The following is an 18,525-nucleotide window of genomic DNA, read 5'->3' on the forward strand; positions in this document are numbered from 1 at the left end:
ATTAAAACAACTATAAGATATCACCTCACACCTGTCAGAATGGCTGCCATCAACAAATCCTCAAATAACAAGTGCAGGCGAGGATGTGGAGAAAAGGGGACTCTAGTACACTGCTGGTGGGAATGCAGACTGGTGCAGCCACTATGGAAAACAATATGGTGTTACCTCAAAAAATTAAAAATTGAACTTCCATTTGACCCAGTGATTCCACTTCTAGGAATATACCCTAAGAAGCCTGAAACACCAATCAGAAAGAATATACGTACCCCCATGTTTATAGCAGCACTATTTACAATAGCTAAGATGTGGAAACAGCCCAAGTGTCCATCAGTAGACGAATAGATAAAAAAGCTGTGATACATATACACAATGGAGTACTACGCAGGTGTAAGAAAGAAAGATCTCTTATCCTTTAAGACTACATGGAGGGACCTGGAAAGTATCATCCTAAGTAAAACAAGCCAAACAGAGAAAGACAAGTTTCATATGATCTCACTTATTTGTGGAATATAATGAACATAACAGTATGAGGAATGGGGTAGTCCCAGAGCGGTGGAAGTGGGGTAAAGACTGACAATCCCCTAAAGAGGAAGGTAGTGGGGGAGAGATAAACCACAGAACTTATATGCATGTATGCATGAACAGTGGATATAGACAACAAACTGGGGAAAGGGCAGGGAGGGAGCGGGAGTGGGTAATCAGTGGGGGGAAAAGGAGAAACATCTGTAACAAAAATTAATTAATAAAAAAAAAATTAAAAATGGAACTGCCAGTGATTCCAATTCTAGGAATATATCCTAAAAAGCTTGAAACACCAATCAGAAAGAATATATGCACCCCTATGTTACAGCAGTGCTATTTATAATAACTAAGATCTGGATATAGCCAAGTGTCCATCATAGAAGAGTGGATAAAAAATCGGTGGTACATTTATACAAGAAATACTATGCAACTATAATACTATGTAATACTATGCTATCTCTAACCCTTTGAGACAGCATTAAGAGACCTGGAGAGTATTATTGTAAGCAAAATAAGCCAGTCAGAGAAAGACAAGTATTATATGTTCTCATTATATGTGGAATCTAATGAACAAAATAAACTAATGAACAAAATAGATCCAGAGACATGGAAGCATGGAACAGATTGACAAATCTTGGAGGGAAGGGGGCTGGTGGGAAGAGATAAACCAAAGAACATATATGCATATATACATCACCAGTGGACAAAGACCATAGTGTGCTGAAGGCCGGGGGTAGGCAGGAATAGGGTGGAGGAGGTCAATGGGGGAAAAATAGGGGTACATCTATACTTTTAACACTAAAAATATATTTTAAAGATAAAAATGTTAAGGTTAAAATGTGATATTGTAGTAAAAATAAATAACAATGTATAATTGGGTTTAAATTATGAATTGAAATAGAAAAGAGGAATAGCATTTTTAGTCCACTGTCGGATACAGCATCAGTGCAGGGTAGATAAAAACACTTATCTGAAATGAAACCAACACTCATTATGGGAGTTGGTTCACACTCAGCTTCATGGACTTTCTTTCTTGGTCATATCTTTAAACCCTTGAGAGCATTCTCAACAAATATTGTGACAAAAAATAAAAGCAAACCAACAATAAAACTTATCTATTGACTGTTGGAATTGCCGCACATCCTTTCATATTTAAATCTTGTAACTTGTTTTGTGTGTCTACTAGTCTTCATTGATGACAGATTAAGAGAAAATACAAATACACTTTAAAACTAACTTTTCATGTAGTAATATTTTTATTACTTGACAACACAATACTATTCTACATTGATCAGTTTTCTGAGTCATTTTCATCATGTCAACCAGAGTGTAGTCACTAAATTTTGAGTTCCAATTTTCAAGCACACATAACTTGAGCCGTGTTAAAATGTCATGAAATATATACTTGCGATGTATGATTTTCATCCTACATAAACAAAATGCCTAACTCAAGACGAAGTCAAACTTCATTATCTGTTCAGAGATGTAGATTTCTAAAAGGCATTTTAAAGTCACTGATTAAACTTTTCCAATATTTATAGAAATTCCCATCATTTAAAAATTTCTATTTTACAGGTGTGGTACATCTTTAATAGTCAACAGTATACAATAGCAAAAGCCCTTTAAAATTTAATGAATGGATAGACCTGGAAAACATTGCGATAAGGAAGTAAGCCGGTCATAGAAAGATAAGTACCATGTGCTTTCACTCATATGTGGGATCTAATGAGCAAACTGAACCACCGAGCAAAGCAGTGACAGACTGAGAGAGAGCAGATAGCTCCGGGGAGGGGGTGAAGGGGGGTGAAAAGATTGAGCAAAAACAAAGAAGAGAGAGAACTCATGGACACGGACAACAGGGTGGTGATTGTGGGCAGGGCAGGGAAGTGGCTGGAGGTGGAAGAGGGCCTAGGAGTGATAAATAGTGATGGAAAAAATAAAATACATTTTACACTCAAAAAGTAAAGTAATGGTAATTTTATAATAAATCAAATACTAAACTGTATCTTATATATTTGATAATCTAACATGATAGTTTACTAGTTTCTTAAATAAAGATAAAAACTAAATTGAACAACAACAACAAAAAAACGATGGATAAAATTCAACTAATACTGAACTTGATATACGATTTCATTAGCACAGAACTTGTTATTGCTCCAATCACCAACAGGTCAGTGTCTCCTACTCTGGGTGATTAAAGGATGATATTCATATTAAACACTATATTTGATCATTTAGATGAAACCAGATCAAAAAGTTAATTAGTTATATCCAATGCCAGATGGGGTAAGTTTTCCAAATACTTTCGTAAAATTTCTAAATCAAAAGGTGGCCAAGGTTCTGTGAGAGCCGATAGCTCACATCTCAATCCAAATATTGAGGATTTTGTTACAGCCATGCTGTCCAAGTATTAATCATACAAAAATCAAAATACACAAGAATGCAGCATTATAGTATGACCTTTAAGGATAGACTGGAAACACAGGCTACCTTTATGCTTAATCCAAATCCTCCCACAGTTTGTCTTCTAATGGTCACCGTTCTTTCCTGAAAGACAGGGTTTTAAAAGTGGTTAGCTCTTTATAAAACTGTATTTAAACAACGTATTCCTCTTCTAGGTTTTGTTTTTACATCTATATGTGTAAATACAGTGTTATTCAATAGCTAAACTTCTAAAAATTAATTCTTCCAATTATTTATTGACACATTTTAGAATCAATGTTTAAATCTCTTCTCATTTCCACATTATGTATTCTTGTCTAAGAAATGACCGTGTTTTGGTTACATGAGAGTGACTCACTTTCAATGGTAAATACTATCTTTGTCAGCTAAGTGCTCATCTCATCACTAGAAGGCACACTGCTCACGGAGACCTGAGAGCACGGCTGGGAGGCTGTCCCAGCTCACAACAGACGCAGGTCTCCGTCTGAGATCGCAAGTGTAAATAGACCAGTTCGAGATGACTGCCTGTTTAAATTTCTGTAAAGGGTTTAAACCTAACTACTAATCATAATGGGCTTATTAATTTTTAGAATCAGTTCTTTTTCCTTTTACATTGGAAACAATCATTCAATCACTGCTGTATGAGACAAAAACCACAAAGAGCCACATTTGGGCAAATCCTTTCATTTCCAATATTAAGTCAACAATACTCTATTTTAGGGCACTTATCTTTACATAATGCACATTCTGGAGGCATGCAGAAAGGTTGAAAACTTGTATTTATAACTTCCACTTATTTATAACCATCTCATCTTCTGAATCTTCTCCTATCCATAAATATTTGAGACATCATCCTTTTCCCCTGTACCTGCCATAGACAGCTGTTATCTGGTTCCTGTAATTCACAAATGCCTACTGTATTTGCATTTCTATTCCTATATTACCTAGTATCGAATCTGAGTACTGCTCTCTTTCTTAGGTGAATTTTCTCCTTCCTCCCTGATTCAGGGACTGTGTGGAGCAGCTATATTATTATTTTTAAAGAACCAGGAAAAAATTTGAAGAACGAGTGCTCCTAGTGGCTCTTTTTGACTATTTTAAGATAAAATAAACCTCATCAATTTCGCAAAGTTACAAGCTACCTTTGTTTAATCAAGTATTTAGATTTCATAAATAACAACAAAATAATGCTTGAAGAATATGACAGCCCTACAAGAAACTCAGGGTTATTAACTATTATTTATTTTTAACAAAAAATAAGCCTTATGGTTAGAGACTGATATATATTTTAAAATATTAGTGCCAAAACATAGCATTTAATAATATAAATTTTCTTCTCTTTGACCATGTGCTAAGTACTTTAATCTATTTTAAAAGTACTTAAAATTTAACTCTTGTAACCTGTTATCTAATCATATTTTCAAGCCAACATGAAAATTATATTTATACCAGTACATTTATAGATGCATTCTAATTTATGCAAAGCAACTTAAAATATAAAACACCATACTTAATACTATAGTAAGTAATACCATCAACTCTATTTTTAGACTCATGAACAGACCGTACACAACTTTTCACTGGTGGAGGCACAGTATGAGAAGATGCTGTGTTTTAGAATTTATGAGGTAAAATGTATCAATGTAATCATACCTGAATACATAAGAGCAGAAACGGAAGGTGAACACATGCATTATAAATATACTAAATCGAATTTAAAATAAATTAATATTTTGGGCAGTGTCCTTTTATTGAATAGATAAGAACAATTTGTTAAATTGATTAATCTTTTATTATTTTCCATGCTGTTCATAAAAATATAATTGCAACCATCCTGTTCTCTCTATATTGTATGAACTTAATGGGAACCAAAATGTGCATGTTACCAAACAAACAGAAATGTTGCTTTTATATATCCCAGGTGTAAAGATTTCTGAGATATATGTGCAAAGAAGAAGTGAGGACAATGCAGAAACTATAAAGGCCATCCAGTGGAGAACTGTATTTATTAATTTTATTTGCTGGAAACATAAAATATTTGTAGGAAAAGAGCTAGGGCATGTCATTACCTCCGATAGTTCAGACGTAGTGAATAAACTTGAGAGGAATAATGATAATGGTGGTGACTTATAAATATTAAAAATCTATCTGAACTTATAATTCTCATAGCACATGATTATTTATTAAAATATTCTGTTTCCTAGACTCATTTTTTGTTCCATTACAGTTTTGAGAGCTAACGCTGTGTCTTATTCACAGTGGTATTCCAAGCATTTAGCACAGGCGCTAAATCAAAGCTAGGTGCTCATGTGTTAAATAGTTTCTTTAAACATTTACCATCTAATCAACACAACAGCTCACTGGCATAGGCAATGTTATTATAATTTAAAATGAGAAATGCAAAGGAGTTAAATCAACTTGACCAAAGCCCAAATCATGATTTAAATGAGTTTCTCTGATTCCCACTGTCTTTTCTATCACAACATCTGTGAGAAGAAATAGCAAATTAGGATGAAAGAAACAAAGAAACTGAACAATCAAGGTGCAAGGTACCGAGAAGGGGAGGAATTGTAAGAAACTGAGTGTTTCTCCCTAAAATCAGAATAAAGCAGGGGTGTTACTTCTCACCGCCCTAGCTAGTGCAAAAAGGCTAGAATATAAAATAAAAGGCATGCAGGTTAGAGAGGAAGAAAAATGCTTTCTGTCCTTTGTCTACATAGACAATCCCAAAGAATCAACAACATTTTCATGGAACTAATAAGTAATTATAGCAAGGTCACAGGAGACAAGGTTAACACAGCGAGTCTTTGAATATCACCATTTCACTGAATGTTGTTTCATTTTATGTTTTTATTTATGGATTGATTTTAGAGAGAGAGGGGGAGGGGGAGGCATTGATTTGTTGTTCCACTTGTTTATGCATCCATGTATGTTCTCTGACCAACGATGGAACTTGCAACCTCAGCCTATCAGGATGAGGGTCCAACCAACTGAGCTATCCAGCCAGACCCTGTTTCATTACATGTTGATGAGAGAAAAAAAAATCAATTTCTGACTAGGGACACAGTCTGTGTGGAGTTTGCACGTTCTTTCCATGGTCTTCTCTGGGTCCTCCAGTTTTCTCCCACTCCCCCAAGATACGCATGTTAAGTGAAGTGACATGTCTAAATTGCTCCAATATGAGTGTGTGTGTGTGTGTGTGTGTGTGTGAACTGTGATGTAATGGCATTCCCACACTGGATGCTGAGCTGCACAACCACGTGACCCTGGGCTGGAATCAGAGAGTTGAAAAATAATGTTGTTACTTCATTTTATTCATCTTTCTAAATGTATGTATACCTTACATTTATGTAAATTACTAATATTAGACGTGTGTGGGGTGTTTATTTAGAAGTTTGGGGAGGTTTTTTCTGATCAGAAATATGCCACAGAAACTTATTTATTTGTATCAACTAGCCCATGGTAAAATTGATTATATTACACATTGTTTCATTTGAAGTCATAGTTTCTAAGAACCTATCGATGACATTAAGTGAGGACTTACTGTGTACAAAAGCCAATGGGTTTATTGTATATTAGCTATGAGAAAGTAGAGTTTGAAAGGAAAATTATAACACCATTTACAATGTCACACTAAAAAAAGAATACTTAGGTATAAAATCTAACAAATGGAGTGAAGATTATATATGGAAAACTACAAAACTCTGGAGAATTCCATGTTCATGAATTAGAAGACTCAATATTTTTTAAATGTCAGTTCTTCCCAACTTGATTTATAGAATCAGTGCGATCTCAATAAAAATCCCAACAAGCTACTTGAGATTATCAACAAATTAGTGCTCAGGTTTATATGGAAAGCCGAAAGACCCATGATAGCCAGCACAGTATTAAAATGGAGGAACAAAATTGGAGGACTCGGGGCACCTGACACAGGACTTATGATAAAGCTACAGTAATCAAGATAGCGTGAGTTTTTTGAACACTAAACACATATCAATAAATAGAACAGAAAGCCCCAAAAGAGAACAAAATACATATTGAGAGAGAGTGAACTGATATTTGACAAAGGAACAAAGGCAATTTAATAGAGAAAATGTAGAATAGTCTTTTTAACATACACCCTCCACAACAAAATATAGGAAGGCAAAGAAAGAAATCTAGGCATAAGTATTATGTCTTTCCCAAAAATTAACACAAAATGGACCATAGACCTAGATGTAAAAAAAATTATTATAAAACTCTGTAAAGAAAACATGGGAGCCTGGTTGGTGTGGCTCACTGGTTGAGCATTTACCATACTCCAAGAGGTCACTGGTTCAATTCCCGGTCAGGGCACATGCCCGGCTTGTGGCCTTGATCCCCACCGTGGGGCATGCAGGAGGCAGACTATGGATGTTTCTCTGTGCCCCCCTCCCTTCCTCTCTCTCTAAAATCAATAAAAATGTATTTTAAAAATGGGAAATATCTATATGACTTTGCTTCTGGCAACAAGATTTTAGATACAAAAATCCAACACATAGTTGATTAAAAAATATAAATTGATTTTAAAATAAAATTAAATACTTCTGCTTTACAAAAACATTTTTGAGACAATAAAATTGTTCACATATGAGAAGAAAATGTGGCAAAACTTATGAAGGACTTGTTTCTAAAATATGCAAAAAAACTCAACATTCAGGAAGAAAATAAACAATCATATTTTTAAAATAACTAAAATATTTGAGCAAACACTATGTCAAAGAATATACATGTGTCAAGTATGCATATGTAAAGAGGCTCACGTTCATGTATTATCAGGGAATTCCAGGTTAAAACAATGAGACAATATTATACGCCTATTAGAATAGCTAAAATCCAAAATACTGCAATACCAAATGCTGGCAAGGGGTCTCATCAAAAGGAATTCTCATTCCTTGGTGGGTATTCAAAAGGAAGTTTGGTGTTTTTTTTAAAATCTAAACAAAGTACTAACATATGATCCAGAAACTGCACTCCTAGGGATTAATTCTCCTAATAAAAAACTTTATGTTTAATAAAAACCTGCATGCAAATAGAATTTTTATCAATAACTGCTCGAAACTGGAAGTGACCAAGATGTTCGATCAATAGATAATGAAAAAAACAAACAAAAAACTATGCTATATCTATACAATAAATATCATTTAGTAATAAAAATAAATGAAATATCCAGCTGCAAATAGACATGAAAAAAACCTCAAACATATATTACTAAGTAACAGAAGCTACTCTGAAAAATACACTCTAATCCCATTTACATGACTTTCTGGAGAAGCACCACTATAGAGACGAAGAAATTAGTAGTAGTTGCCAGGATTCAGGGGGACGAAGGGAAGCTTGATGAGATTTATAGGGCAATAAAATTATTCTTTATGATTTTATAATAGTGCATACATGATATTTTGCATTTGTAAAAACCCATACAACTCCAGAGAACAAAGAGTAACCCTTAATGTATGTAAATTTAAGAGTCATTTAGGAAGTTAGGGGATCCAAAGAAGGCAGGCAGGCTGAGGAACCAGTCTGACAGCACTGGGAAGGGTGCTACCAGCACTGGTAGGTGTGGAGGAACGTGCTTGCTTAAGTAACTTTGGAAATCCACGGAGTCTTTAAGGCAAAAGGCTAAAGACCAAAGGAAGTGAATATGACACTGTTCTAGCTGACACAGCTGTTTTGCACGTGGGTATGGGTTAACAATTCTGATACTGCTACACATGTATGTTGAGATTAAACAAGTATATGGATGGTGGAGGGAGGAACCAGTCTCTCACGCTGAGGGGTGGGGGGGACTGAGATACACAAGCGGAAACAGTTCATGGGTGAAAAGAGATACTTGGAGATACCAGTATAAACTCATGTGTAGCTTAATATAGATAGATACAGATGGTTACATTTAAAAACATTCATAGATATATAAATATACACGTTATTTTGTATCTTTTTAAAAATAGCTTTACTGAGATTTAATTTATATATCACATAAAACCACTCATTTAAAGTATATAGTTAAGTGGATGTTCAAATTTCACAATTCCTTATCCATCACTACAATAAATTTTAGAACATTTGCATTTTCTGAAAAGTCACCCCATGCCCTCACTAATCTATTTTCTGTCTCTATGGATTTGCCTACTGTGAACATTTCGCATAAGTGGAATCAAAGAGTGTACAGCGTTTTGTGTCTGGCTTCTTAGCATGATGTTTGCAAGGTACATCCATGTTGCAGCATGTATCAATACTTCATTTTTTAAGTTATCGAATAACATTCCACTGCATGGGTGCATCAGATTTCATTTACCCATTCCCCCACTGATGGACATTTGGGATTTTTATATTATTTGGCTCTGCTGTGACCACTTGTGTGAAAGTTTTTGTTTGGACATATGTGTTCATATGTTCAGTTGAGCATATACCAAAAAGTGAAATGGAATTGTCAGGCTGTTTTCCAATGCAGCTGGACCTGTCTACATTCTCAGAGTGTCTGAGAATTCCAGTGTCTTCAGACCCCCACTAAAATTTTCTATGTGTCATTTTGATGATAACCATCCTCCTGGATATAAAGTTTTGTTTTTGATATACATTTCTTTGATGACAAATGATGTTAAGCATCTCTTTATTTGAATATTGTTTATTTATATACATTCTTTGAAGAAATGTCTATAGACATTTGAAATACAGACATCTATAGAAATAGATCCTTTGTCTATTTTTATTGCTCATTTTATGAGTTAGAAGAATTCTTTATGTGTTCTAGACTGAGTCCATTACCAGATACATAAATTGCAAAAAGTTTCTTCTATTTTGTGTTGTCTTTACATTTTCTTGATACTATACTCTGAAGCACAGGAATTTCTAACTTAGATGTGTACAGTTTATCTTCTTATTTTTTTTGTAACATACTTGTGTCTTATTTAAGAAATCACTGACAGATCCAATGTCACATTGTCTTACACCTATGTTTTCTCTATGAGTTTTATGTTTTTATCTCTAAATTTAGGTTTTTGATCCATCTTGAAATAATTGTGCATGGTGTGAGATACATGTCCAAATTTATTATTTTGCAAATGGTCCCTTCATCATTTGTTGAAAAAACAATTCTTTCCCCAGTGTTATGGTCACCCTTAAAAATCAGTTGACTATCAATGTGAGGGCTTTCTTTCCAGACACTCGATTTTATTTCCATTATTTTTATGACTATCCATATGCCATATGTGGACATGTCACACACTGTCTAGGTTACCGTCTGTTTAAAATGAAGTTTTAAAATCAGGAAGCATAATTTCCATCTTTTTTATTCTTTTTCAAAATGGTTTTGGCTCTTCTAAGTCCCTTGCATTTTCATCTAAATCTTGGGATCAGCTTGTCTATTTCTGCAAAGAAGCAAGCTGGGATCTTGATAGAGGTTGATCTGTAAATCAATTAAGGTCACTGCTATCTTAATAATACTAATGTTAAGTTTTTGGATCCAAGAAAATGTCATATATTTCCATGTAGGTCTTTAATTTCTTTCAGTCACATTTTATTTTTTCATTTCAAGAATATGTTTTACACTTTTGCAAATTTATTCCTAAGTATTTCATTCTTTTATATTCTATTTTAAGTGAATAATGTTGGTTGGAATTTAGAGTTCTTTGGTCTAAAGTAAGTAGTGCCATTCCTTCTAAAAGGCTTAGACAATTCACTTACCTCTCCATATAATTTCACCAAAAAAACCCTTAGCAATTAGGAAGAATAAATTATAAACTGTTCCTTTATTATATTTTTCTATACTATATTATCTGTATATTGCGTCGTGTGTTTACCACTCAAAGTCAAATCTTCTGTCATCATACATTTGACCCTCTTTACCTTTTACTACCTCTCCTCCACCCCTGTTCCCCTCTGGTAACAACCATACTCTTGTCTGTGTTTATGAGTTTTTGTTTGTTTATCTTGTTTATTCCTTTGTTGCTTTCAGTTTCATATTCCACATATGAGTGAAATCATGTAGTTCTTGACTTTTTCTGTCTGACTTATTTTGCTTAGCATGATATTCTCACGATCTATCTGAGATCCACCTAAGGGGTGGGAAACCTTTTATCTGCCAAGGGCCATTTGGATATTTATAACATCACTCTCAGGCCACACAATACCATGAACTTAACAATTAGCCTGCTCTGTTTGGTCAGGCTAGTTTGGGAGGCTGTAGTGTTAGCTGGTACTGATGCTGCAGGCTGTACGTGGCCTGGACTGGACGTTCATTTTATATACGCTCTACAGCTTCTCTATCTGATCATCTAGCCAGGGACACGGAGGTCCTTGCCACGTCTTGGCTGATGTGAATAATGCTGCAGTGAACATAGAGATGCATATATTTTTAGGAATAAATGTTTCAATTTTGGGGTAGGGGTAGATACCCAGATGAGGGATTGCTGGGTCATATGGTAATTCTTTTCTTAATTTTGTGAGGAAATTAGAGTTATCATACTGTTTTCCATTGTGGCTATTACCAGTTTAAATTCCCACCAGCAGTGAATGAGGTTCCTGTTTTCTCCACAACCTCTCCAACACTCATTATTACTTGTCTTGTAGATAATAGCCATTCTCACAGGTGTGAGGTGGTATCTCATCGTAGTTTTGATTTGCATTTTCCTAAGAGCTAGTGAGGTTGAGTATCTTTTCATATATCTGCTGGCATTTGTATGTCCTCTTTGAAGTGTCTATTCAGGTCCCCTGCCCATTTTAACGGAACGGCCAGCAGGCGTCCTTTCTACAGCATGTCTGACCCCTCACTGCCTGAGGACTTCCCGGGGCTCACAAGGTGCATCGTTCAGTCATGCCCCTGCCAGGTGACCAGCTTCCTCTGCGCCTCCTCTTTCAAAGGCTCCCAGGGTCCCCTCCGGAACCTTGTTCACCCACCTTGATCCTGCCTCTGCCTCTCTCCTCGCGGCTGCGTCCGAGGGGTGGGCCAGCACTGTCCCGGGGGCTTTCTCCTTCCTCTCGCACCACATCAGGAAGGAACGCTGGCCTAGTTCTGAGATGAACTGGTTTGTGGTTTGTTTCTGGTTTGCAGCTTCTCAGACACTCTGCAGAGCTCCATTTGTAACCGACCTGAGAGATTTCTCTCGCCTGCTTAGATTCAGCTACTCCATCCTGACATCTCCGGCGGTCAGGCTTTTGTTTATTAGTGGCAAGGTGCCTTCTTCAGTCACCTTATAGCTGGCCTCTGAGTCAAGAATCTTCCTTTAAAAATATATAGAATTTTTAGACCATAACTCCTGAGAGGGCCTTTGCGGTCTCTGTCGTCACCCCTAGTGGGATGGGTCGGGATTCCTGTCGACCTTCTTGACCGAGGGCTTCCCTTCCTACTGAAACATCTTATTTGTCCAGCATTAAGCTCTGCTGGGGTTGGGATATCCTGACAAGGGTCCTGCATAGACTCAGAGAACTTAGCAAATGGGATCAGATTTTCCAAGTGTCTGAACCACAGACAAATCAGGAGGCACAGCAAGTCACTCAAGCTTCCAGAGTTAGCAGGAAATCAGCTCCCCAAAATGTGACCCCATGTTTCAGCTGGTGGCCCAGGTTCTGGAGTTTAGGTGACGAGCTAGGAATCAGGGCACTTGGGGTGAGAAAGGGGGGGACTAGTGAGATGAAACTTTGTGGCTTGAAAAATCCCAAACCTGGAAATTTTGAGTTGCTAGGGAAGCTTCGGTGAGGTGTGCTAAGGCCAAGGCTTTAAGACAATTTCTGAAAAGGTCTAGAAATACCTTACAGCTAGGGCATGGCAAAGGGGATGCCCGAGCCTGTCTGCACTCTCTGTTCATCTGAACGAGGCCATGAGGATGCAGGATGCTCGGCGCTTTCGCACTCTCCTTTCCTGCCTCACTGCTCAGACTGCTCTCTTACCTTTCCAGATGGGCAACACCCCCCCACAGCACAGGACTCACCACTGCGGCACATTAGCAGAAAGTGAGATAAATCTGAACCCCAAACTCTCAGAAAGAAAAGATTAATCTTCTGTAACACAGCTTGGCCACAATATAAATTAGACGACCAAGAGTTCTGGCCCCATAATGGAAGCTTACATTATAATAACGTTCTCCAGTTAGACCTGTGTGGTCACTGGCCAGGGAAATGGACTGGGTCCCATACATACCGGCTCCATGGCCCTCAGAGACAATCCCAAGCTCGGTAGCTCTTGAAAATTAGATCCAGCCGTAATGGCACTTGCTAGCCAGATGCCCCAGCCCAAAACCACAGCCACGCTGAACGTCAAGTGCCAGCCAACACTAGGGACCTGGGCTATAGCCCTAGATACCCTGCTTATGATCCTGCACCCCCTTACAAGGACCCACAACCCCTAGGTTATGTCATTATAAGAGTTTGCCAGACACTCAGGTCCAATAGGGGTCCAGGTCCCATTCTCCATTCAGGATTATAGACAGGTCAAATCAGACCTTGGAACCTTTTCAGATGATCCCCCAAAATACATGGACAACTCCCTTAAACCCGCCTGTGCTTTCCACTGTCCGTGAGGGACGTGGCGGGGCCATGGGACCAGCGCTCTCGCCAGAGCAGAGCACTGAGTCACTGAAGCAGCTCAAAGATCTGGGGCGACGCCCACCGACTCCGCCCCACAGGACCCTGCGGGAGCGGCTGCAGCCCCAAATGCAGACCTGAACTGCGACCACAGCAACCAAGGAGACAGGCTTTCAGAGATCACTCTTCACCTTGCTTAGCAGAAGGAATAAAAAAATTAAAAGAAAACTTATAAGGTATAATAAGCTTTCAACCACTGACCAAGGGCCCCAAGAAAACCCTTCTGTCTTTTTAGAAAGGTTAAAAGAGGCCTTTCTTAAATGTACCACCCTAGATCTCCGTTCACCCAAGGACAACTAATTTTAAAAGATCACATCCTGACTCAGGTGGCAAAGTACCCAAACCAGCCTTAGGTCCGGGAACACCTCTGACTGAGAACCTAAAGGCAGTGTCCTCAGTTTATATAACGGAGAAACGAGGAGAAAAAAAGAAAGAAAAGGAAAAGTGCAAAGACAAAAGGCAGGCTCAGCTCCTTGCAGCACTTCAGGCCCAGCCTTCTCAGAAAGGGGGGGTCCGGGTGGCCGCTGGAAACTGCCCTCACGGTGGGAAGCCTGGCCAGGGGAAGTGGGACTGTCCCAAATATACGGAGCCTGGCCCGTGGGCCTGTGACTATCCTGGATCTCAGAGGGGGACATGAGCTGAAACCACTCATGACACCTGACTGAGGAGACCGTCCAGTCCTGCCAGCTCCCAACAAGACCATCCATTTGAATGGGATGGAGCCATGGGCCACCCTAGATGTGGCAGGTAGGACCACACTTTATCTTTTAGATATGGGAGCTGTCTACTCCGTGCTAAACAATTTCTCTGGCCCTCCAGCTTCCCGGTCCTGCCAAGTAGTTGGGATAAATGGAAAAGCCCTATCAGGAGACTTACTCCTCCCTGCGCTCCCTGTGGGACCAAACACTCTTTGCCGCCAGTTCCTGGTGATGTCAGAGTGCCCTGTCCTGCTTTTAGGGAGGGGTGTCCTCAGTAAACTAGAGGCACAAATATCCACACCCAGTGAAGCCAATATCTTTTCCCCTGAATGGGGCCCTGAAGCTAAGGAAGTTATAGATCACTCCATAAATCTGGCCATTCATCAGGAGGTCTGGGCTGATGGAGTACCGGGAAGGCTAGGACAGCAGTACCCATAAAAATAAAACTAAGCACAGCGGTTTGGCTCAGTGGTTGAGTGATGACCCATGCACCAAGATGTCACCGGTTCAATTCCCAGTCAGGGCACAAGCCCAGGTTGTGGGCTGGATCCCCAATGGAGGGCATGCAGGAGGTGGCCAATCGATGTTCTCTCTCATCGATGTTTCTATCACTCTCTCCCTCTCCCTTCCTCTCTCTCTAAAATTAGTGAAGAAAAAAATTATTGAAAATAAATAAATAAATAAAACTAAAAGATTCCACAAAATTTCCCCATAGGAAACAATATCCTAATAAGCCAGTGGCAAGAAAGAACTTCAAATAATAATTAATAAATTCCTAAAAACATTGACTACTAATTTTTATTAATTCACATTGCAATACTCTTATCCTCCCTGTTAAAATATCAAAAGGAGACTATAGATCAGTGCAAGATTTACAAATGGTAAATGAGGCTGTGGTCCCAACCCACCCTATATCTCCCCACCTGTACTGTCCTAGGGGAAATACCATCTGACACCCAATGCTTGCAGTCTTAGACCTGAAAGACGCTTTCTTTTGCATTCCTTTGAGTCCCTGCTCTCAACACTTACTTGCCCTTGAATGGACCAAGGAGGACCATCCAAGCCAACAACTAACTTGGACCATATTGCTCCAGGGTCTTAGCCAGAGCCCTCCCTTATTTGGACAAGCACTGCCAAAGGGTCTCAGGGATTTGACCCTGCAGGGGGCAGAAAGCTTCTACAGTCTGTAACTGATTGACTCATTTGCTCCTCCTCCGAAGACAAAGAAATATAGCGTGCTATTAAGACTACATTTTCTGGTAGACAGGGAATACAAAGTATTTAAGACCAAAGCCCAATTACTTAAACAAAATGTAACTTACCTTACTCATTTTGACACCAGGAAAACCTAGTCTTTCCTCGGAGAGAATCTAATTGGTTGCCCAAATGCGTAGCCTGACCACCTGGAGACAACTTTGGGCCGTCCTAGGATTAAATGGACATTGTGGACTATGGGCTTTAGAATATGGAGAAATTGTAAAGTCCCTAAACTCGGCCCTAAGGGTGGACAGACACAGGCCTGCTCTGGGACCAAGCACAAAGAGAAGCCTTTAGGCAACTGAAACAGACCCTACCCCAGGCCCAGCCCTGGACTCCCCTTACTAGATAAGCCTTTCCAACTGTATGTAACAGAGAAAAAAGGAACGGCCTTGGGGACCTGGACGCAGGGACTTGGCCCCACCAACAGACCAGTAGGCTACCGATCAAATGGTTTCGAATTAAGGATGGCTGCATTGCCTAAGAGCCTCTAAAATGCCTTGAGGCCAACAACTTGTCCTTTACACGTCTCATCAACTAGGTCCCCTATTAGACTGAAAAGGACCTCACTGGCTCACAGATCATCGAACACTCAGATTCCAAGTACTATTACTAGAAAACCCCCAGGTTAAAAGAGAAAAATGTAACCCCCTAAATCCTGCCACTTTGAGGCCACTCCCTGACAAGGACCAACCTGCACTTTCCTGTTGTGAAAAGCTTGAGCAAACATGTGCAAGCGAACAGGACCTTGAGGAACGGCCCTGCGCTAATCCAGAGGAAAACTGGTTCACAGGCAGAAGCTGCCTGGTACCAAGCGGAACTCGTTGTGCGGGTGCGCTGGAGTTTCTGTGCAGCAGCTCATAGGGGCCAACTCGCTTCCTTCAGAAATCTCTGCACAACTAGCTGAATTAATAGTACTCACCAGGGCCCTGGAATTGGGACAAGATACCAGACTGAATATATATACAGGCTCTAAGTACACTTTCTGATACCTCGTCTCACGTGGCAATGGGAAGGAAAAGGGATCTCTAACAGCAAAGAATATCCTATTAAATACGCGCCTCAGATATTAAAATTATTACAGACAATGCATTTACCTAAAGAAACAGCAGTCATACACTGCATGGGACATCAAAAAGGCCAAGACAAAGTAGCACAGGAAACAAATATGCTGATAAACATGTGAAGGCAGCAGCCACTTCTGAGGACATATTCTTAGCAGCACTAATTCCATCCTTCCCTACAGAACCACCAACCCCTAAATATAGCCAAGAAGAAAGACTATGCGCATCCCAACACGGCGCAGCACGGGTCCCACAGGATGGCTCCAATCAGAGGGACTCCTCATGTCCCCTCGGTCTTACAATGGAACATCATAAAAGCCCTCCACCACCCGTCACTTAGAGAGAGATAATAGGATCCTAATATGCAAAACACTCTTCACTGGTAAGGGCTTAAATAAGGCAGTAGGGCAGGTCTGTCAGGCTTGTGCGCTGTGCACCCAAACTAACCCTCAAGGATCCAAATCTCCCCCTACACTCATCCAACCTGGACAAAGAAGGGGCACCTGTCCAGGAGAAGACTGCCAAGTAGATTACACTCAACTACCTCCATGTAAAGGCTTTAAATGCTTCATGTCTGTGATACCTTTATGGCACCGATAGGATGAGGCCTACCCCCCACCCCCAGGACTGAAAGGGCAGAAGAGGTAGCACCCTTAAAGGAAATGATTCCCAGGTTTGGACATTCCAATCCCTACAAAGCTATAAGGGACCTGCACTTACTTCACAGGTCACGCAACCAACTAACAAAGCCTTGGGAATAAAATGGCACCTTCACAGCCCTCTGGAGAGGTTGAATGGAAAAATCAAACCACAAAGAAACCCTTGGCAAGCTCGGCCAAGAAACTGCCCTTCAGCTGTTAGAGGCACTGCCCGCAGCCCTGCTCTGAATCTGAACTGCCCCCCAACTCAACTACAACTCAGCGCCTCCGAGTCATTATGTGGGCAGCCATGTCTATACTCTGATCTTATAAAAGACCCTGACTCCACCCAAATCCTGTCATCTGTCACCTTCCTAGCTAAATTCCAACAAGAAATACAAGACTTTGGATATAAAAGAAAACCAAGGACAGAGCAGACTACCTCCCTGTTTTGTATCTGCCAAGATCACAAATGTACCTTAAAACCTGGAAAGAAGGAACTCCAGGATCCCAACCAACACCCCATGGAAAGGGTCTTTACTGGCCTGTTCTGTACTCCGACAGCGGTCAAGGCTGCTGGTGCTTCTAGTTGGATACATCTCACATGAGAAAAACCTCTCTGTAACTCTACCAACCTACCTGAACCCGAGGAACCAAGCAACGAGTGAGACTTCGAGCCAATAGAAGACCTCAAGTTTCTCTTCAAGAAAGACGACGCTCAGAGAAGCTTATGTCTCAATTCCTGCTATTGTCTATAAATTTTTTTGGAGGGGCAGAGGGTTTTCTTTTTTATTATTAATTAATTTATTTTTGTTACAAATGTTTCTCTTTTCTCCCTCCAGACACCCTCTTCCTGATCCCGCCCCCCGCCCCCAAGCATTATTGTCTATGTCCATTGGTTACACATACACGCATATTAAGTTCTTTGGTTCATCTCATTCCCTCCCTTCTGCTCCCCTCCTCTGAGGTTTGTCAATCTGAACCATACTCCTTTCTGTCTCTGGGTCTATTTTGTTCATCAGCTTATTTTGTTCATTATATTTCACAAATAAGTGAGATCATGTGGAATTTATCTTTCTCTGGTTGGCTTATTTCGCTTAGCATAATACTCTCCAGGTCCCTCCATGTCATCTCAAAGGATAAGAGATCTCTCTTTCTTACAGCTGCATAGTATTCCATTGTGTACCATAGCTTTTCTATCCACTCATCTATTGATGGACACTTGGGCTGTTTTCATATTTTAGCAATTGTAAATAGTACTGCTATGAACATAGGGGTACATATAGTCTTTCTGATTGGTGT

At 39.5% G+C, this 18,525-nt stretch overlaps 1 protein-coding gene across 1 annotated transcript in view; it reads right to left on the minus strand.

The window, feature by feature from the left end:
* SNTG1 (syntrophin gamma 1) overlaps nucleotides 1-18,525 on the minus strand; it is an 866,981-nt gene that overhangs the window by 284,380 nt on the left and 564,076 nt on the right. The window contains exon 5 of the mRNA XM_036263979.1: nucleotides 3,016-3,072. Within this exon, the coding sequence (XP_036119872.1) occupies nucleotides 3,016-3,072 (57 nt within the window). The remainder of the gene's footprint in view (nucleotides 1-3,015; nucleotides 3,073-18,525) is intronic.

The sequence above is a fragment of the Molossus molossus genome, unplaced genomic scaffold, assembly GCF_014108415.1.
Source record: "Molossus molossus isolate mMolMol1 unplaced genomic scaffold, mMolMol1.p scaffold_m16_p_16, whole genome shotgun sequence".
Taxonomy (NCBI): domain Eukaryota; kingdom Metazoa; phylum Chordata; class Mammalia; order Chiroptera; family Molossidae; genus Molossus; species Molossus molossus.